Consider the following 21,721-nt stretch of genomic DNA (forward strand, 5'->3'; position numbering starts at 1 on the left):
TTTTAAAGTCTCTAACAAAAACAAATGCAGCTGCGTTTTAATAAATATGAAATTTTAACTGCTTTGGGTCCTGTCCTACAAATTTTTGTTAGCATGCCAGTATGCATACTGTTTCTATATGAACAGTGCCACAGAACCAGTGGGGCTGCTCTTGTGTACAGTTACTCATGTGCACTGCAGGATGGGGCCCGGAGCTTTTTAGCTTACACTTGTACAATCAACCACTGCTGTAAAATGTGTGTGGGCACATGTTCATGCAGGTCTGTGTGCACACGTGTCTGAGTATGTCTGCCTGGCCTAATGCAGAGGACAGATGGACACGGCAAGACCCCAGCAGCAATGCAGTGTTAAGCTCATGCAATACCAAGTGACCTCAGTGGCTATTTGACCCTGACTCTACAGCAATATCGAGCTACCCGGGCTCCGAGGCTACGTTTCACTTTGCGCTCTGGCTCGTCCAGCCCACTGTGTGCTGCCTGTTCCTCCTGCACCTCCTGCAGCCACCTGCACAGCGGAGAGGAGCCTGGAGGCAGGCTGAGCTTTCACACCCATTCTCCCACTTGCAGCCACGCCAGTTCCCAGCAAAGTATGGAAGAGAGCCGGACCAGATGGTGCATGGCGTCAGGCAGAAGCAGAGGCCAGAGGATGCCAAGGAGGGGGGGAACTAGTGAACAGTTCTGGGGGGCAGGGAGGCCTTTACAGCATGGGGTGAAGAAGGAGTCTCTCAAGGGCATGGATCCTGGACCACTGCAAGATCACATCAGCCAGTGAGCAGAGTTATTAGTGAGGGCAGCAAGAAAAGTAATCAGAACCAGTAGCACCTCAAGGGCCTGCTGATCCCTCTTCCAAAAGTTTTCACAGTATCACAATACTTGGGAGTATCATGACACTTTTCTTGATCTCAGTATCATGAAAGACTCCAACAGTGTCACCCACCACCGGCAGAGTCCCCTGGCAGTGGGAGGTAGGCTAGCTGAGGAAGCATAGACCTCCATGTAGACTAATCTACTTTGAGCAGCTGGGTAATTTAGTCTCTGCTGCAACTTCCAGTGCATGCACTAGCTCATTCATGTATCTCCACATTCCCCACTTGTTTTAACTTCTGTTAATTACAGTCAGATATAGGGCCAGATCCAGCAAGGTGCTGAATGCCTCTAGTGCTATTCACTTTGGTGATAGCGGAGGGTGCTCAACCACCTCTGCATTCATGCCCGGGGGCTTCAACGTATAACAATATTTAGGATGAGTAATTTTCTAATCTTGACATCAGACCTATGATATGCCCATTGCTTTGGGGCACTTTTCACTGACTTCAGCTTCAGCTGAGGCCACAGAGTTCCTTACCAAAAACACTTGGCATTCATAGCTTTGGGGCTAAGAATGAGGGCCTTAAACAGCAGGAGAGTGGGAAATTCTCCAGCTCCTGTGAAAGATGGAGATTTAAACTCCTGCAACTTGCTCTGCAACCTCCTGCAATTACCAAAGCGTAGAAGAAAATAAAACACAGTTTATTCTCCCCCAAGGAAACGAAATAATTAACCTCCATTTAAGACAAACAGATCCAAAGTGCCGGGGGAAAAAACAGAAGGTATGTACTGCAAACTAGCACTATTAAGTGTGAAATTTTTCATATACAATTGAGGAATCTATTGTCAACACGCAGACTCTAACTGATGAGTTAGCTTGAAATATTTGACAGTTGGCAGTTCTGCCAACATGAAAGATAAATGCAATTAACTGTGTTAATTGTCACTCTGCATGGTATCTCCCCTCAATTTTCTATGTTTCCTTCTCACTTGGTAAGAACTAGAGCATGCAGAGCTATCCTGTACCACAGTCAGTGAGGGACACTCAGCCTTACTCTTCCAGTCTGATGCAGGTGACAGCCCCGAGCACTTCAACAAGACCACTAGTAAGGAATGAGATCACTAATAATTTTCAGGCTGCTCCTGTAAACTCCTACTGCAGCCTGGAGGATTGCAGGCTATTTGTGGAACTTGTGATCAGTTCCTAGGTGCTGAGACTGGGTGTACATACATTGCATTGGTGTTTGGATAAGACCATCCTTCTCACTCATCCTGTTTTTCCCCGTTTCCATGGAAAATAAGCCTGGGAGCACTGAAATGGTGGCATGCTCCAACAGGTTACTAGTTTGGACAATGAAAGGACTAGGATCCCTTTCAAAGAAAAAAACCTAGACTCTCCCTGGGCAACTCACAGTCTTTTCTCCACAAATGGGCACCTTTAAGACATGCAGGAACACAGTCTACAAATCCTTTCACAAGCTAAAACAAGTCCCAGTGAGTCCATAACACTAGATATATATTTAAAATGCTGGGGATGTAGAGATTAAGAATTCACTGCTGTAAGCGAAGCAGAACTGGGCTACAAACTAGGGCTGGTAGACACAGATTCTTCGCATCAGTCTGTTTTTAAACAAATGCAAGCCAGATATGGATTCAGGCACTAGGACTAATTGGTTCCCAGATTTTCCTACAGATAATAGGCAGGTCTGAATCATACAATGCTATTCAGGGAGCAAGAATTTGATGGAAGGCTTAGATTCCTGCCTTTCCTCTAGATACTCCACTTAGTCCTTCCTTCCTCTATTGACTAGTTCTCTCCTCAGAAGGGCTCTCTCCTACTTTCCTCTTCCTCTCCCTTCCTTTTGTCCTGTTGCCCTGTCCTATAGCTCTTTTTTGATACCTATAAAAGTCACAGAGAGGAGGTAACTCAGCCCTGCTGTAAGCAAGTGCAATAGACTTCACTGGGTGTTATACCAAGGTCAAAATTAGTCTCCAGATCATAACTAAGAGCTGTAAAATAAAGTTAATTAACACTTGAAATAACAGAAAAATATGTCCATTTATATGCCATAGCACTAACGATTAATTTCATCAGAGTTATCCCTAATGTTTCCCACAGGATATCGGCTAGAGGTGGAATATCTTCCTAAGGAAAGCAGAAGTCTCACTGCTGGGGATATTCAAATCTCAGTTGAAGAAAGCACAGGATAATGTGTTGAAAAGAATGAGCTTCCAGCAGTCCTAGTGCTGGATAAAATGATCTAACAGAGTTTTTTATCTCAGACATTCAAATAATCCAGTCAAACATAGAGCAAAAAATAGCTGCATGATTCTCTCTAAATCATCTGCATGAAACAGTTAACACCCCACTGAGATGAATGAAGTGACTCACATCTCTGTTATTTTTTCACAGGTTCTCCAGCTGGAGTCTACAGAGAGCTGCACAAGTGTTGGCTCACATTTAATATATATATTCCTCACATTTAATAGATATATTCACAGTCTTAAAAAGCACAGGCTTTTTTGCAACACTTGTTTTGAAGCTGATAGCCTCTGCTGGAAGAGCTGGCATTCTAGCTTGTTCAGGGTTATCAGGAGCTTTCTACTTCCTACTCAAGACACAAAAGAGATTCCTTTTCCACAGGCTGTACTAAACATGTCGGGAATGAAGAATAAAAAGTAGGATTGATAAAGGGTCATAAATATATGTGATGAAAAATGGCTGTTGTAAAATAAACTTTATCTCATCCTCTGTGGTTTGGATGAAGATAATTTTAATGATTTAGGAGCGTTAATCTTTTACAAGACGATATCATTGTATCATAATAATAGAGCATATGCTAAATGGAATAAGAACTGGCTGAGTGACAGATTTGATATGTAATTGTCAACAGAAAATCACCACTGAGTGGAGATGCATTTGGAGAGATTCCAAGGGGATCAGTACTAGGCTTAATGCTATACAATGTTTGCCTCAGTGACAAGAAAGTAAATACAAGATCGTTATTGAGAAAATATGCCACTACTGCGATGACATAAGCAGTGCAATTGTACGGAGCAATGTAGGTTACTTGGCAAGTCAAGACAAAGCAAAGTAGACTGTATATCATCAAAATGCAAAATTACACAGACAAGAAGGAGGAACAGAAATTAGACTTGCAGAATGGTAGACTGAACACTCGAAGGTCATATGTAAAAGCAGCTTAAGAGGAGTTCACAGGGTAAAAAGCTGTGGTGAAATGAACTAATGCAATCTGTGGAACTATGAGCAGAGGAGCAGTAAGTAGGAGTAAGGAGAGTGCTACTGCTCAGATGGCATCGATGAGAAGGACATCAGAACACTGCACCCAAAGCTGGTGTCCAGTTGTCAAAAAAAAGGATTGTTAAAAAGTGGAAAGCAAGCAGAAAAGAGCCAGAAAGCTAATCAAATCCTAAAGAAAACACTTTCCAACAAAGACTAAGTCTTTTCAGTTTATTAAAAAGAACACTGAGATTATCTGGAAGGACTGATACAATTTGGACGTACAAGCGCCTTCACGCGGGGAAGACACTGGGTATGAAAAGCTGTCTCATCTAGCAGAGAGCAGCAGGATACAAGCCAATCACTAGAGGATGAAGCTAGACGATTTTTTGTTATAAATAACACACGCTTTCCTTTTCTTTATCAGAGCACAGTATTGAGAGAAATTACCAGAAGGTTCTCAGTTTTATGGTCTCTTCAACAAAAGAAGGATACCTCTCTGGAAGATAAGCTGTAGTCGAACGCAAAGACTAACTGTGGGGCTCAACACCAGGGTGACTGGGTGAATAGTGATGGTCCATGCTGCACAGGGCCCAGACTAAATGATGTAATCACCTCTCCTGCCCTTAATCTGAGTAAGTCTAGGAGGTCCAAAGCAGAAAATAAGTGATTTAAGAAGAGATGCTTTTTGTGCCGCAGCAGCATTTACTACACAAATAGCTATCAGGGGCCAAGGTCTATGTGCACAGTCTCAGAACGAATGGTCAGCATGGTGTCCTGCAGCAGGGTGAGAAGCTCAGGAGAGGGTCTTTATGAAGAAGCCAGCAAACGGCGGGCCACCAAGGCAGTGAAGGTTCACGCTGCCTCTTGTGGCTTCAGGCTGATGCACCCCTCCCAGAATGCCCTATTCCTTTCAAATGCTGCCTTTGGGCTTTGAAGCCTTGCACGTACAGACACACAGTCAAATGTGCTGCAGTCTAATTAATTTCAGGTTGACATTTTATTTACAGTTATGCTGTGTGGTTTTGCTTTCATCGGCTTTGTAGATTTGACACTTCCAACTTGTCAGCTATTGACTTAAAGCCATTTTTCACACATGTAACCCGATTTTTTCAACTGCAGTTGTAAATTTGGTACTGTTGTGGAACCAAACAGGACAAAGCAAATTGCAGGGAGTCATTGCTTAAGGTGGATCTTATCAATTAAAACAGTCAAATACTGGGCACAGAAACATATCTATGTCATATCCTAGGTATTCATCTGTCAGGATAATTAGCTAGATTGAATCAGTGTAACACATATGCCACCCAGGCACAGAGAGAGATTAGAATTCTCTCTTCCTTTCTGCTTCAGGAAAATTATCTTGATTAAGAAAATAATATGTTTCATTTTTAAATGGGCTTACTTGTGCCAAAGAAAGAGAGAGAGTGCCAACAGAGAATACAGATGGAAAGTTAAGCTAATGAAATGAACTATATACTGAGTTTGGCATGTGGTGAAAATAGAGGTCATTTCTAGTTTAGAGTGTCAATTAAAGATCTAACAGTTTTAGAATTTCTGCAATAGTATAAAGTAAAACAGCATGGCACTAGAAACATAATTAAGGTAGGCTGTGTCTTGATTGTGTACTATGGAGCATGTCCTATATTCTTGGTTTCCCGACTGTCCCACTCAGACACCTACCCAGAAAGTGCAATGACTCTTTTTTTGCTTGAGTACCTGCATTTCCTTTTCAGAGAGACCAATGATGTATATCAAGGTCTCTTCCTGACATGGGATTGGCATACAGCTAGGGCACACACCTGAGCCTGAGTTTTGGCGCAGGAGGAAGGGGAAAGGCTCTATAGCAGTGTTCAGCTCTAACATGTCAGTTCTGTCCCTGCAGCATACAAAAAAGCAGAAACAATGAAGCACCCCTCTAAGAGACTGTCACAGCAAAGCATGGGTCGCATTTCAAACCTTTCAGCCCAAACTCCTGGTGAAGTGTGCACGTGGGAAAGACTAACACATTACCAATGAATACGAGCCTGCTCCAAAACTTGAGAGCATTTAGTTTTCCATTCCAGGGTGTAGGCAGCACAACCTAACCCAAACCCAATCCCCTCATTCACGTGCAGACCATCCCTAGCCGACCACAACTGGTTGCTTAACACAGTTCAGGGATGAGAAGGAGAGATGGCTCACCTCCTTCCTCCACTATGCTACTGTGATTTTTAGCTTCTGCTGAACCTTGAACTGCCATCTCTCATAGTTTCTGAGGCAACGCTATATAAGATGTACAGATATAAACAGAATGTATAGATGTTCCTTAAACAGGACCAAGGAATGGGCTCAAGCTCTGTCTTGTGATCACTCCTACTCCTTAACTGTGATCATTCATACTCCTGGACATGGTTTTGGTGTCTGCCAAACAGCAGTCTCCCAGAGCATGCCCAGTCCCAAGGGACCGTATGGGCCATGAACTGTCTCCAGTTGGCAATAGGTATGAAGCTAATCTTTTCTATGAGGAGAAGAATTTAGCGGTATGGAAGTGACTCATAGAATCACGGAACGGTTGAGGGTGGAAGGGACCTCTGGAGATCATCTAGTCCAACTCCCCTGCTCAAGCAGGGTCACCTACAGCAGGTTGCCTGGGACCGTGTCCAGACGGCTTTTGAATATTTCCAAGGATGGAGACTCCACAACCTCTCTGGGCAACCTGTTTCAGTGCTCTGTCACCCTCACAGGAAAGAAGTTTTTCCTCATGTTCAGACGGAGCTTCCTGTGTTTCAGTTTGTGCCCCTTGCCTCTTGTCCTGTCACTGGCACCCCTGAAAAGAGCCTGGCCCCATCCTCTTTACACCCCCCTTCAGGTATTTATACACATTGATAAATCCCCCCTCAGTCTTTTCTTCTCCAGGCTGAACAGTCCCAGCTCTCTCAGCCTTTCCTCACATGGGAGATGCTCTAATCCCTTAATCATCTTAGTAGCCCTTTGCTGGACTTGCTTCAGTAGCTCATAAACTCATGACCTGGCAGGCAGCCTCATGGGTCAGAAAATGGACTGTGGTCTGTCTTAAACAGTAGTAGAAACATGGCCTTAAAGGCTGATGGAAAAACTCGCAAGCTGTCCAAGTGACACAAGAGTGTCTTTTCACAATGGCCAAATCCTGATTAATCTAATCAAAATTTATATCTCTAACAGGTAGACTTCTGAATTCCTACAATAAATAATGGAGAGAAGACACCTAGACAAGGATTTAGCTCACCTAGCTTATACATCTATCTTAGGATGGGATGAATCACCCTTCTGAGATGTTTCTCTCTCTCTTTTGACTAAAAGAATAACTAGACAACTACTTAAGGTTAAAAATATGGCTTTTTGATGCTTAAATGTAGGTAAGATTAATCCTACCCTAGTGTTTCCAATAGGTCAGATCTACTGTAGTAGCTTCTCATGTCACTAAGAAAGCCAAGTTTCAGTTTTACTGGGACTAGATACATAAATCTTTTAAAATGCCCCAAAGGTTCTAGCTGGTACTTAGCATTAACTTAGTGTAATTTTAAACTACTATAGTTTACTACCTTATGTATCCCTCTCCTTAACAGTCTACTCCATTTTATCGCCATCTGTATAAGTCATTACAATTATTTTGTCTGGTGTAGGAGACCCAAAAAAGAAGCTACTGATTAGAAGACATCATAATCATATTAATTTATCTTTACCCATGTTGGTTCAGAAGGGTGCTGATTTCTACTAAAACAGGACAAACATCAGTACAAACCCATATTCCTTTGGATCATCATACACTCCTTAACTCTTGTTGAGAAATGGCTTCGGTTTGAGAAATTAAAGAGGTCAAAGCAGTACTTGTTCTTCCCCACATCAAACAAAGTGCAGTTAAATTCTGTCCTGTTGTCTCCTGGGTGAATGGTGTTTTCATACAGCCAAGCTGTTCTTTGACTAGGATGCTTGAGAGCCTCTTTATAGACAACAATCTTTCCACTGGTAGAAGTGCATGGTGGGGAGACCACAAAGACCTGAACCAAAGTTTTGCACGTTGCTTCTGGTGCCACAACCAGTCTGTATCCAAATTTGTGCAGGAGGTCTATAGGTCCCATGGAGGCAATGACTGAATGTGTTTCTAGTGATCTCAGTAACACAGTGATATACGTTTCTTGACCTATAGGTGGGCAATCAAACTCTACCCACTGGGATCTAGAGAGCAAGATTCCTTTTCTAGTTCTAATGCCCAGCGTCTCATCAGAGCTTAGTTTTCCTAGTTCATAAAGGGTGTTGGTGAATATCACATCCAGTGAAACTACCGTCTCATTCATGGCACACAACTGTTCATTTGTGAAAAGTCCAACCTGAAAGGAGCTTCCAAGCACCTCTGAGGTCTTGTTCAAATCAATGTGAAATACAGGCCATTCCACATGGAGGAGGGGCGTTCTTCTTCCACTCCAGTGTACATCACTACTGTTATTGCTTGGAGAGACCATTCTGAACCAAAAGTCCCCAGCGCTCTTGAAGTAGAAACACTTAAACTCTACCATCCCGTGTGACTGATTTGCTGGAAGCTGTTTTCTTGCAATGATCTGGTTGGTACTCACATCCAGCAATAGGATGGATATATTCTCTGCTGTCACATTACCACCATCATAGTACTGATATTCCACAGAGACTGTGTCATTGCTGAAGGCTACATGACCTGGTTGCTCCAAGAGGAGGTATTCCACTTCACCAAGAACTGAAAGAAAACCATTTCACAACAGTATTAAAAAACAAAGAAACAACTGATTGTTTATGGAATTTATGGAAGAAAATAAAGATTTATAAAGTGGGTATATATAAATGGCTCTCAAACTTTTTAAAGTAAGCAAATCAGTTCACAGGTCCTAGCTATACCAATTAAAGTTCACCATGTCTTGTTTTTGAAAGGACGCTGTTTGGAACAGCTCAAAGCCCACTGCAGTAATAACATGTACAGGAGGGTTAAAAATAAGAGGGTTTCCAAAAAAAAAATTCCACATAAAAATTAATTTCTAGGGATAAGCCATGAAAATTCTCAATTTCTTTAACTTGACAGATTCTTAAAGTCCACTTCACAGCGGCCAGCTGTTGTTCCACTTACTTTAGCTGTAATTCAGCAAAAAGGACAGTAGTTTCTTAATGCAGAAACATGAAAAATGTCCCTCAAATTAAATAAAATAGGAAGCCTGCTGATGTTTTTGAAGCCTCTTCTCTTGCTCTGTCTTATGAATCTTTCATTTTGCTCATTTGCATCACAGAGACACTTGAGTGAAAGAGCTGAAAATAACAGTGATGGTGATTGCAGCACTTTTCTTGTCTCAGATGTGGTGCAACATGTCTAAATGACATCATTTCATTATAAATGGGACAGTCTTTTAAAATTCATTTCTGGCATGTCCATGTTTGTGCAAGTTGCCAAATTATCCTGAGACATGCTGTAACTAGTGGGGATAGATGGTATCTAAAGCACTGCATTGGGAAGATCACATTTCGGTTCTCAGCTCAGCTAGTTTTTCTGCATTGCTTGGAACTTAAGGATTTCAGACATAGAAAGATTATCCGAAAAATAGGAATGGCGTACATCTATTCCAGATATGAAATGTGCTGTGAGACCTCTATATTTAATTATTTGTCCAGGAAAAGGTTTCTGAGTCTTGGATGAAAAGTGCTATAGAAGTATAAAACCTCAAAGTCATCTGTTCATAAGTAGTATCAACTAACAGTACTTTGACTTATTAAATCTGCTACACATACTTTAAGCCTCAAAGAAGGCTTTACTGAAAAAACACGGAGATTGCCAAGACAAGCACTCAGCAATCAGGAGTAGTAAGACTTATCGCACATAATATTAGACACCTACCACTGTAAGCTCCTATCTGAGTTAGTCACCTTGGATTCACTTTCTTGCCAGTAGGAAACATTTTCAGGAAACAATTCATCTGACCAGCTGTACACATTTACATCAGGGTGAGGTGCAGTGTACACTAGAAGAGCCTATTGCTCTTCATCAACTACAACAAGTGCCTAAGGTAACTAGCTCTAACCACATCCATAACGTCTGAATGTTGCATGCACAGCCTTCTGTTTATGAATCATGCATATATCTTATATATATGTATTATAACTCAGTCTTTAATTTGCATGATTTAGTACCATTTCTTCCACAAGATTCTGCTTCATTTGGCAGATGGATGGTACTTTCTACCAGGGGGCTCTTTGATTCTCATTCTTCCATGGGTGGTCCCATGTATTATTGACTACACACCATCCAAAATCCATTCTGATAATACAGAATTATTCATTTCCCCTATGGACTTTTCTATTGTGCTCTTATCATAGATCATTATTAGTGCATTAGAAATATTAATAAGTTTATCCTTGCAAAGTCCCTGAAAGATGAGGGGATGACACTATTCTTTTTAGTGTGTTAGGAACTAAGGCACAGACATAAAGGCGAAAACTGTCAAGTATCAACTAATTCTGGATGCCCTGTTTAAGAAACCTAGGACCTGATTTTCAAAGGCAACAATCCTTTAGACATCCAAAGCTGGCTCCCATTGATCCCAGTTGCAGTGAGCACATGGCATCCCAGCAAACCTGATCTCAACTTGGACATGCAGACAGCGGGAAACAAACTCTGAACACCTGTAAAATACAGCTCTGTATGATTTGCCCAGGATTGCATTCTCCTTACTCCCCATCTTTTGGTTCTGTCATCTGTGCCTGCTCACATCTCCCAGTGCTGCTCCCTCGACTTCTACTGTCACCCCTGCCAATCTCTGTTGGATACCTTCTCAACTCCATCCTCCTATTGCCCTGGTACTCCAAACCCCTGATCCCACCTATTTCCCTATAGCTCTTCTACTTTATCCTGTTCCTTCGGCCTGCATTTAATTCCAGCAAGTTCCTCCCTTTCTGACATACCTCTAGCATGCCAGCGAGGGGAACAAAAAGCACAGAACAAGCAGTCCTACTGCCTGCTGTTTCGAACGTGGGGGAACTCTGCTACACTGGGCTGGAGCAAACACAGTATTGCACGGGGTTGGCAAGAGGAGCCATGGGAGCTGGGGCATGCTCAGCCCTTCAGAGAACTTAGTCACAAACTCATCTACAAGGTCTTAGAACTGGAACAAGTTTGGGCAAATCTTTATAAGGACAGCAAAAGGCAAATTCCAGACCAGAAAGATGAACTCTCACAAATAAAAGTTCCTTAAAGCGTGCTAGAGTTTCCCAGTGAAATGGTTGCAAGTTGGGTTTGTTTCTTTTAACACAGGCAAAATGATGTATTTTTCTGCAAAGGAACTGGCCAGATCCATCTTATCTGAAATACTAATAGGAAAAAAGAAATCAGCCCATGGCAAAAACCTAGTATGGACAATTTCAACTTCAAGGTTTAATTTTTTGGCAAAACCACTAAAACAGTAGTAACCAAAAGCATTGATGTCTGCACCTGCTACTATACTGTCCTTACTCTCTTGCACTTTTTTTTTTTTTTTTTTAATTTGGACTGGACCATACCAGAAGAAATAAGACAAATGTGTATGTGTGGGGGAGGAGCGGAGAGAGGCAGGGGAACTGCCATGTAGCTCCCATCAACCCTAATGCGAATCACTTGGGAAATGAGAACAGTGAGCATTAACAGAGGATGCTCTCACAGCATTGCAGAGCTCCAGCTGACACAGCCCCAGTTCACAGCATCTCTTCTCCCATCTTTGTGCAATAACACAAGAACTTTGCACTCATAGGGGGCTCACAGAGTGTCCTGCAATGCTCCAAAAGTCACTAGTCAGAAGTAGCCAGCTTCCGCTGTATGTTTCTTCAACTGCCCTTCAGCCTGCTGTGCAGACATGACCACATCACAAACAAACTTGGTCCCAGTTGTTTGGACAGCTGATCAGGGGCAGCTTTCAACGCATTTGTATATTTTTGGTTGTCATTACAATGGTCTTCCATTGAATGGAGTTTGGCTGTGGCGCCAACAATCTGCCAGTGGAGTCTATGCAAGACCTCGCTCTCAGAAAGATCAAAAGGAAAAACTTGTTTTCACTGAAGAGTGAGGAGAATTAATTGAGCATGCTATTTTGATATTTATTTATTTCTAAATTGTGTTTAAGCCAACTTGGGTTGTGACATTGGCTTGTGAGCCACCAGTAGCTTAGAGCTACAAAGAACAAACACACCAGAAACACTGATGAGAAATAAGAATACTGTTTTGTTGTTGTTTGTTAAGGGGTTTTTTTTTAAGCTTTACAGTAATTTTCCAGGGTATACTGGTACATTTATAGTGCAGTCTTGGTGTAAAACAGAGAGCAGATGAGTGAAATAGTTTGGAAGTTATATTCTGAATTATGGACTGCTCTTTGGTTGGCAATATAGCAAAATATGATGCACCTATAGTTTTCAATGGAGATTTAGCTTCTGTAGAGTTCAGGAATAATGGCTTTTACCTGTGACTCAACCAATCATGCATGCCCACAGGATTGGCTCACCAAGAACTTGGGGATACTGGAATCATTCACCTCACTTGTGAACTCAGTATGTACCTTCACTGTGTCCCCCACTCAGTGCAGCATTCCTAACCAGGCTAGTTAACTTTGTCTTACTAAAATAACAAATGGCAATAGGTCAGACAAATGTCTCCACTTCTATTGGACTTAACTTCATCTAAAAGACTGGAGCTCTATGTTCTTTATCCCTTCTAGTGATCCCTTCTTCTAGTGCGGAAATTGAGCAACCATGGGGGCATGAATAGCAGAGCATATTCAATATTCGTAATTACCTAAAATCAGATTTTTCTCATACATATAAGGAGAGCAAATTGCTTACATTCTTGGTCCATTTCTCTCCTCTATAAGATATCTTCAGCCCTTTGGTGTGTGAACTGCTTGCTACCACAGCTCATTCCATAACTGCGGATTAAACGGTCTTTTTCCATGCTATAGACAACATTTCAGCAGTGCAAGGCTTAATTCTTTAGCATGGTTTGGCAATATATTATAAATGTCAGAATACCACCTGCTTTTAAAATAGGAGTGTAATTTTCAAAAAAGATATGAATTATTAAGGAATTAAGAGTTCCATCTTCAAAATTTCTAAATCATGATGTAATAAGGACTGAATTCCCTTCTCAAAACTACCTTCTACTTAGTACATTCTTAGAGAAGACAGACATCATGCATTGGATGCACCTCAGCTCCATGTAACTATCATAGTTGTCTAACTTAAATTAGATGTCTAGCCTAACTAGGTACTGATAGAAAGAGGTGCTTTCTCATCCCACACATCTCAGACTGTGGATGGACTGAGTTGCCCTCAAGATGTGCCGATTTGTGTGTGGACTACTGAAAGGAGACTAACTGATTGCCACAGACTAGCTGCCTAATTTTAGGCAACTAAAATTGAATGAATATGAATCCCATCCTTTGGCTTCTCATATGGGCCAAGGAGAGAACATGGCTGACAACTTAGGTTCATTGGATGGGGCCTCACTCAATCAAATGAAGTTGTCTATACTGGAGATGCTTACATCTTAGCTAACCACTGTAGGCTCCTTGTATAGTTAATGGAGAAAAATGGGCACTTGTATGGCACAGTCCTCCCACCCTAGTATGGACACCTAAAACAGGTCAGGTGAGTCGCACACTAAAAGCATCTGTTTCTCTCCATTGATGATAAGGGGGTCCAGCATGACCTAGCTCAGATGTCGCCTTCCATAGTATAGACATCTAAACTTGAGCGAGATGAAACTTCTCACCTCTCTCTACTGACTGCATAGAGAGCCTCAGCTCCTAAGCAGGATCCTAAAATGAGAGACTGTATGTGCCCACTAAAGTGTACCCACTTACAGAGTCAGGGAGGTGAAAATTCATGTCTGCCCCACTGAATACTAGCTTCCGCATATCAACAGGCTCTAGTGCTCCGCAGCATTTTACCCATGGTCTATGTCACATGGCATTTAATGAATGTTATGAAATACAAGGCTTACAAGGGGGCAGAGCTCCAGTTACCACTTCTAACACAGCCAGTCCCTCAATAATGCCCACATTTATCATGTTTATTTCTTTGAGCACATTAACAGCAGGGAAGGTTCCTGCCACTCTGATGCAAAGGTGCAGTTTATGCAAGTCATATTTTCCACCTATATTTTGCCTAAGACCTAGACTCAACTCTGTGCATATCAGAAACAGCCTCCTTGGCAGTCCTGTTTCAACAGATCTCTGGTAATAGCACCATCCAAAAACACCCTGTCTCTCAGTATTCCCTTTATAGATCTAATACTCACCATAGTCACAGAGCACGACTAATAATAGATTTGAAAAATCTTTCAACATCTGTTTCATTCTGACCAGTGAGATCCCAGGTCCTTTTACTCCTCATGTCCTTCTTCAGCTCCAAAGGGCAGGCACTTTTCAAGAGCACCTGAAAGATGAAAAGTCACAACTGTGCTGACTTTGCTTCATAAAAATACATGAAGGTAGATGTCTTACTGATAAGTAAAAACACCCACAGTGTTAATTAACATTTTTTCTCCTATTTACCTAACAATTATTAACATTGTATTAATAGATCTGATTAAGTACAATTACAGTTCACTGTACAATAAACTTCCACTCTTAAAATATCAGCTCCTGAGCCAGAACAGTAAAGATAGCTCACAGTGATTTACCTTCCCATTGCAGTAACTGATGTTGTGCATATCTTACATGAAAATCAAGATTCATGATAGCAAAAAACAAGTATTTTATAGAAAATGTAAAAAATGTATTGGTTAAAAGTAAGAGTACCACAAGCACTCTGACCTCAGCACATGTAGATATTGGAGGTTTACTGCTGCTACACAATTCATATTACTTACTGTCAACTGCTTTCAAGCATGAAAGAGACCGAGTTAAAAAAAATATATATATATATATCATGTCGGTTCTCAAATTGTGCTGTTATTCAGGCGTAGCAACATATTTAATAATCTTACTATAACTATAGTTGCCTTTTATGTCATTCAGACTGATTAGATGGAGAAGGTGCTAACTTTCTGTTTCCTCCACATATTAAGTTTATATTCTCTACATCCTTTCGGAAAGTTTTTCTTATACTGCATTTCCCTCACATTTTTCCTCCAAATTGGGCAGGTTAAAAGAATCACAATTTTATTTCAATGTACTTTAAACAAGCCCTTATGAGTCTCATAACAATCATAAAAGAGGTTGGAAGCACAATGATAGCAGAAAACCAACAATTTGCTTCAAAAATAGAAGTAAGGAAGAATCTAAAAGAAGACCTTTCCCAAAGGAACCATTCTCAAAACATAAGAATTGTTCTCATTTGTATTGTATAGGAGTGTCAGAAAACCAGAGCCTTACTGTGCTCAGTATCACTCAAACATGCAAGAAAGTTCTTGTTCAATAAAGCTTACAAACTAATTTTATGAGACAAATCTGGTACTGGAGCAGGCATAACTTAGGAGAGTGCAAAACTCAGAATCACAGCATATCTGAGGTTGGAAATGACCTCTGCAGAACATAAACATAAAATATAAGAACCAGTTACGACACAGATCAGGTACATTCAAGGAATCATAAAAGTAATGAGATATTTCAACAATAAGATTGTTAAACTTGTTGGAGTAAAATATAGGAGATATATCATTTAAAAAGCTTTTTCAATTGTTTTATCATCCCCTCCTGTATTCTCTGTGCCAATTTTCTCTCCAGATTCTCTTATGCACATAATTCAAGTGGCTAGAGATAGTTTCTAAGCAAAGATTAGCAGTAGCCTGCATGGCTTTGCCAAGGCATCAGTAAAGATCATTACAGTAATAGCTGCACATAGCTGCACATATTTGAAGGAAATAATAATCATCTCGCCCATGAGCTTGACAGGGCTCTAAAAGAGAATTAGATAGTGACAGTGACACCAAGAACACCCACAAGTTCATTTGATATGGTGTAAATTACAGGGATACAAACCTTACGCCTCAAGACATTGGGAGACTGTTAACAGAGAGTGGTTAAGAATCACCTCCTCCCAGGGGCAGATTGCTCCGTAATTGCAAATTCCAAGTAGTCCTGAGCTTTCCCTCGCAGCATATGGTACTGGCTACTGTCAGGGACAAGATATCGTATCAGAGACTCAGTACACTGACAGTCTGCTAATTCATTTCATTAGTCATCATTAATTATTAATCAGGGCATTTTCTTAAAAAAAAAAAAACACACAAAGAATCAAAGTGATCTAACTAAGAAAAAGCAGGTTTAGTATTTTAAAAAATATGTGATAGATGGGACCTATAGCATAGTCACTCAAGGAAAATAATAGAAGTTATGTGGCATTTTTAAAAACTGCACTGAATTTAAGAGGAAAAAAAAATGTTTTATGGGAAACAATCATGAGTGTGCTAAATGATCTAATGGATACTTTCCATTTCTAGTTTTCCTAGCTATATATTTTTCAAATGTTTTCTACAAATATTTTTTTAGACAGTCACATACTGACAGGTAAAATTCAAATAATCCTAATCTCTATCTAATGAGTGACACACTGTAGAAAGGAAACAAAGATACCGAAGGAAGACTAAATCCTAGGGAAGAAAGGAAAAAGACTGAGTGGGAGAATACTCTTGAGATAGTTGCCATACATTTTAATTTGTGCATGTCAGCTTGACAGATGGAAAGACAGCGTGGTTCATTAGACAGGGCACTGGAGGGAGACACAGGAGACCTGACTTCTGTTCCTACTTCTGCCTTTGTCAGATATATGATGTTGGCAAATTGCATCATTAATCTGCTCCTCTCTTTCCCCTTCCATCCCTCCTACTCTGTACTTACAGCATAAACTCTTCAGGACAGGGACGCTTTCCAAGCAAACCTGTGGACAGAGCCTAACACCAGGGCCTTTGGGTGCCTCAGTAATGCAGATCATTAATCAGCAGAAAGCCTTCTTCCCTTTCACCTTTCATCTGCCTTACTTCACTTCAGAAAAGACACCGGAGACGTGTACAACACAGTGTAGTGCAGGCAACACCCAAGCTAAAACTGGGGTATATGAAACAGTACCAAAGCTAACTCCCAATTAATTATACCATGCACCTCTAAAAGTCTAGCCCTGGGCTGATTTATGCTCTGCAAGCAGGCAGTTGTCCCTGGATTGCTATCAGAGCCCTCTTATCTAGCGTAATGCTAGTTCAGGCTACAAGCTGCAGTATAGCTCTACCTTCAAACAAAGCGAGGATTAACACACATTCATGAAGTTTGTCCGAGTTTTTAGCCTTTGCTAGCTCAATTGAAAGAGCAGCTTGTAATGAAAGAATTGCTAATTCACAGTATAACCAAGGGATTGCAACCCCCCATTTCTAGTTCCATATTTCTCCTTTTCCTCTCCTTCCCCACATGCTCCTCTCCTTGCATTTTCTCTCCTTTTCCTTCCTCTCCTTTCCCGTTGTCTCAGTTTTGTGCATACATTGCACTGACCTGCACGCTCAGTTCAGATTTCTCCCTTCTCCTCTCAGTCTTCCTCCCTAAGCCAACTTCTTCCTGGAATTCTTCTCATTTTTCTTCTTAAAAATTCCCTACATCTTTGCCTTCTGCTCTATTATTGTTCCCCTTCTCCTACTCAGATAAATTTTGCTTTTCAAGGCAGACAGTGTATCTTAAATGGTTTCCATTCAGATCTTTTATATCAAGTTCATTAACTCGATGAGATGAAAAATGATCCAACAGAGAAGCCTGTCAGACTTTGAATAACTGGCTTTTTAAATTTATTACTTCAGTGGACTAGCATGGACTAAGACTCTATTTTATGAGATGCTGCAGAAGCACAGCAACATAAAAAGATGCCTTCTGTTCCAAAAGATGGTATAATGGGCTGATTGGAAATGGAAGACTTCCTCTCCGAAGTAAATCGGAAATGACAGATGAGGAAGGGACACGCCATAAAGGACCTAGGAAACAAAGACCAAGAGGCTTATGTGTAATGCAGAAGACACAGAAGAACTTCAAGTCACTGCTCTGCAGTGTTCACAGAGTTCCTGTGTGGCCTTGGTCACATCACTTAGCTTTTTCCATATCATAGTTCTCCACTGGAAATACTACTTCACTGTCTGATATGGGTATTGTGAAGATAAATCCACTACAAACTGTGAGGCTTACAGATACTACGGTGTCAGAAATCATATAAGCACCAAAGATACAATTTACAATTTTATTTACAATAATTTTTTGTAAATAAAGTAATAGAATAGGGGACATACCGACTTTTAGAGCCTCATACATTCACCTGCTCAAATATTGTCCATATTTCTCCACAACCTTGAATTCATAAATTGTTTCGAGATCATTCTGGAAACCCCACAAGTTTTATAAACAAATGACAAGCAAACAAACAAACCCCACCCACAAGCCTATCGGATTTTATGTCTTCTAGCACTTTTCGCAGCAGTACCAGAAGTCTAAAGATCAGATATGACGGTTCACAAGCCAGCCACCTCATCCAAGGGCTATAGCCAGCTGGTTTAGCACAGATAACCATTTGTGACTAGCTTCCTCAGCTGCAACAATATATTTCTGCATTCAGCAACTCTTCCTTCTTCATAGGGAAGATGAGAGGCAAGTTAGGGCTGCAGTTAAGAGAGGGCCATCAGGAACTAATCAGCTACTCCATGAAAAAGCACTGGGGTTTATATAAAACACACTGAACCCCAAACCTCTGCACTGCCTAGAGCCTGCCCCGTGTTCAGGCAAAGCTAAGCAGCCACCTTGACGGATCCCACTGTCACCCTAACCCCTGCGAGGGCGCTCGCCCGCTTTTTGGGATAGGCAAGAGGCCCGGCCCGGCCATCTCGGACGGCCCCGAGGCGCAGGAGGCGGCTCGGGAAGGGGCACGCAGGAGGCAGGTCAGGGCTTATCCTCTGGGAGCTGGCAGGGGCCCTGCCTGTCCCCCGCACTGCCCCGAGCACGGCACGAGCCCCAGCTGCCCCCAGGAACCAGCCGGGCTCCACAGACACCGTCGGAAAAACCAAGTTACCTATAAAAATCCAAGGTGAGCAAAGAGTTACCAGAATGTAAGGGGCGGGGGGGAAATCCCAGATGAAAAACTGTTTCCTTAATAGCTGCCCATCTTGCCATGAAGAAGTGGCCAAACAGCACAAACAGCAAAAAGAAATCCGTATCTGCAACACTGCTGTAAATTTAAGATATTATATCTGTATGTCAGGAAAGAGATTAATTATTTTCAACCAGCACACGCTCACTGCGACGCAGGATTAGCCAGCTATTGAAGTGTGCCCACCTGCTGGGAATTTCCGAACTCCTCGTATAACCCTCCAGCTCAGCATTAAAGAGGGATTACCTCAAGTGCGCATCACGTCCTAGCAAAGTCTAATCACTGCTGACCAGTCAGAGTGGTCAGGGCCAGAAACGTGCTCCTTCCAGGGAGGAACTGCGCTTAGGAAGGAGAGCATAGGATGAGATGTCTGCCACAGCAGGGGGCTAGAGCTGACATCCTCAAAGGCATCTTTCATCCTTATTTACACATCAGACAGTTTTACACTGTTATCAGATAATGACTTTATTAAAATTAGGCATCTCAATTCAATAGGCTGAAACTGAGAGCGCTAGATTTTCTGCCTGCAAGAAAAAAAAATGTACTAGCTGATAAAGCCTATTTTCATCAATATTTGGGGTCTGATCTCACAAAATCCTGAGATTTTGCAGCTCCTATTTATATCAGCTCAGCAATTTAAGAACTGGCCAGCAACATACATCCTTTGAAACACAAGGACCACAGTAGAGTGAATATATGGATGAGATTTACTTTGGAAAATGTACAGCGAGAGTAAGTTTATTAAGTATAAGGGGTTTGGGGAGAACATCCAAACAATAATAAATAATGGATGTGGAGAACGAAGTACATTAGACCACCCCTCATGGCACCAGAGAGAGAGTGCACTTTTCTTCCTCCTTCAGATGTTTTTTGTGTTGTTCATTTTTTGTGGGAGCCCCTTTTCTGAGATGTTTTTTTTTAAAGATCACTGTGTATGCCATATGTGCTACATATCTGAAATAATCAGAAATACATTTGAGAAGCAGGTCCGAAACATCACGACCTATCAGTATTGGAAGGGAACTAGAAAGCAGCTTACTAGGCTTTCCAGGGATTTTACCCTATACTCAAACGTGTCCGTCTGTCTGCTCTAGCGATCGGCATAAAGTAGAAATCACTAAATGCATTGAAAAACGCTAAGGTCTGTTCCGATATTTTTGTTATTCCACGTCTACGATAACGAGGACTAGGCTCTCGGGCAAGATAGTCCCTGCCCCAAAGGGAGAGGTGACCACAGGAGAAGAGGTACGAGGTTAAATACCAAAACAGAATCTTGAGTGATAGCAATATTTTTTTTTAATCTAAGAAAAAAACACCCCAAAGTTCGCACCGCCGCAAGCGAGGCGCAGGGCGGCACAGCCTCGCCGCCGCCCCGCGCAGCGCACCCGCAGCCCGCCGCCACCGCCGCCGCCGCCGCGCCCCGCTCGCCCCCCCAGCGGCGCCTCACTCACCTCCGCAGGCGGCGGCGGCGGCTCCGGCTCCGGCTGCGGCGGCTCCGGCTCCGTTCCCGCGGCGCGGCGCGGCGCGGCGGGTTAAATGGCGGGTGCGGCGAGGGGCGCGGGGCGGCGGCGGCGGCGGGCGCCGCGCGGGGGCAGCCCGCGCCCTGGCGGCGGCGGCGGCGGGCGCGGCCGGGCCGAGGCGAGGCGAGGCGAGACGCCGCCGGGAGGAGGAGGCGCCGCGCCGCCCTCACGGCCCGCCCGCCCCCGGCGGCCTCGCTGCCTGTATCCAGCAGTTACTCAGACTGCCGTGACGGGACACGCGGGTCCGGGGTAAAACTCTCCTCCTGCAGAGAGGCCTCTTAATTTTTTTTTTCCCCCATCCGTTTTTGGTGCAACAAACTGGCCCACTTACCCAAGGCATTCTTCAGTTTAGTTCTCTGGCCTGCACCCTGCGATTTAAATGCATAAGCTGTGGGTAGCCACACGCTCACAAAGCTGCCAGAGGGTTTGAAGGGACATTTAAATTGAGCGGCATGATGCTAAAGGGCCTTCCAGCTTGCAGCAAGCCAGCTACAGTAAGGGTGGGCATGAAATAAAGGTAGGAGTGGAAGTAATTTTCTACTTTTTGAGTCCAAAATTAAGAACAGACCAAAACCCTTTAAAAGTTAATTTGTGTCATCTTTGTGGCCAGGCAAATAGAGCTTCCAAAAAAATATGAATCTTTCTGCCTCACCTAAATACTGAAATACAGCAGCAGACTAACGTTCCCAAGCTCTGCCGCCACTCCGTTGTCCCCTCCACTCCCACTTTCACTCTGTTTTGATCAACATGCGCTAAAAATCTTTTCCATATGCTAGCTGTGGTCCGTGGTGTTTAAAGCTTCAAAGGCAGACTGCCATCTGGAGTACTGTCAAAAACATTCAGGAAAGCAAGATAAACACTTGCTTAGGAACTGGGATTGTATCCTGGAAAGCAGAGAGTGAAGTATTAATATATCATAAAGATTTTTCAAGCTGCTTTTAAGCATTTTAATTTAAATAATCCAAATTCCCAATAGTGTCCTCTTTTATTTTAATAGACATGTATACAGTTTTTTAGCTCAGGTGTTATCTCAGTCTTTTTCGTGT

At 42.3% G+C, this 21,721-nt stretch overlaps 1 protein-coding gene across 2 annotated transcripts in view; it reads right to left on the minus strand.

Annotated features, from left to right (window-relative positions):
• The window catches only part of THSD1 (thrombospondin type 1 domain containing 1), a 28,410-nt gene extending 7,773 nt beyond the window's left edge, over window positions 1-20,637 (minus strand). Inside the window, exons 1-4 of one of the 2 annotated variants that reach the window (XM_067289664.1) lie at window positions 20,607-20,629; window positions 16,026-16,158; window positions 14,342-14,478; window positions 7,811-8,776 (exon numbers count right to left, since the gene is read on the minus strand). In XM_067289664.1, the coding sequence (XP_067145765.1) occupies window positions 7,811-8,776; window positions 14,342-14,399 (1,024 nt within the window). In that variant the 5' untranslated portion in view covers window positions 14,400-14,478; window positions 16,026-16,158; window positions 20,607-20,629. Of the gene's footprint in view, window positions 1-7,810; window positions 8,777-14,341; window positions 14,479-16,025; window positions 16,159-20,606 lie in introns of both variants that reach the window. The other variant, XM_067289665.1, reaches the window with a different exon arrangement.
• Between the last annotated feature and the right edge of the window lie 1,084 nt (window positions 20,638-21,721).

The sequence above is a fragment of the Apteryx mantelli genome, chromosome 1 (assembly GCF_036417845.1).
Source record: "Apteryx mantelli isolate bAptMan1 chromosome 1, bAptMan1.hap1, whole genome shotgun sequence".
Taxonomy (NCBI): Eukaryota; Metazoa; Chordata; class Aves; order Apterygiformes; family Apterygidae; genus Apteryx; species Apteryx mantelli.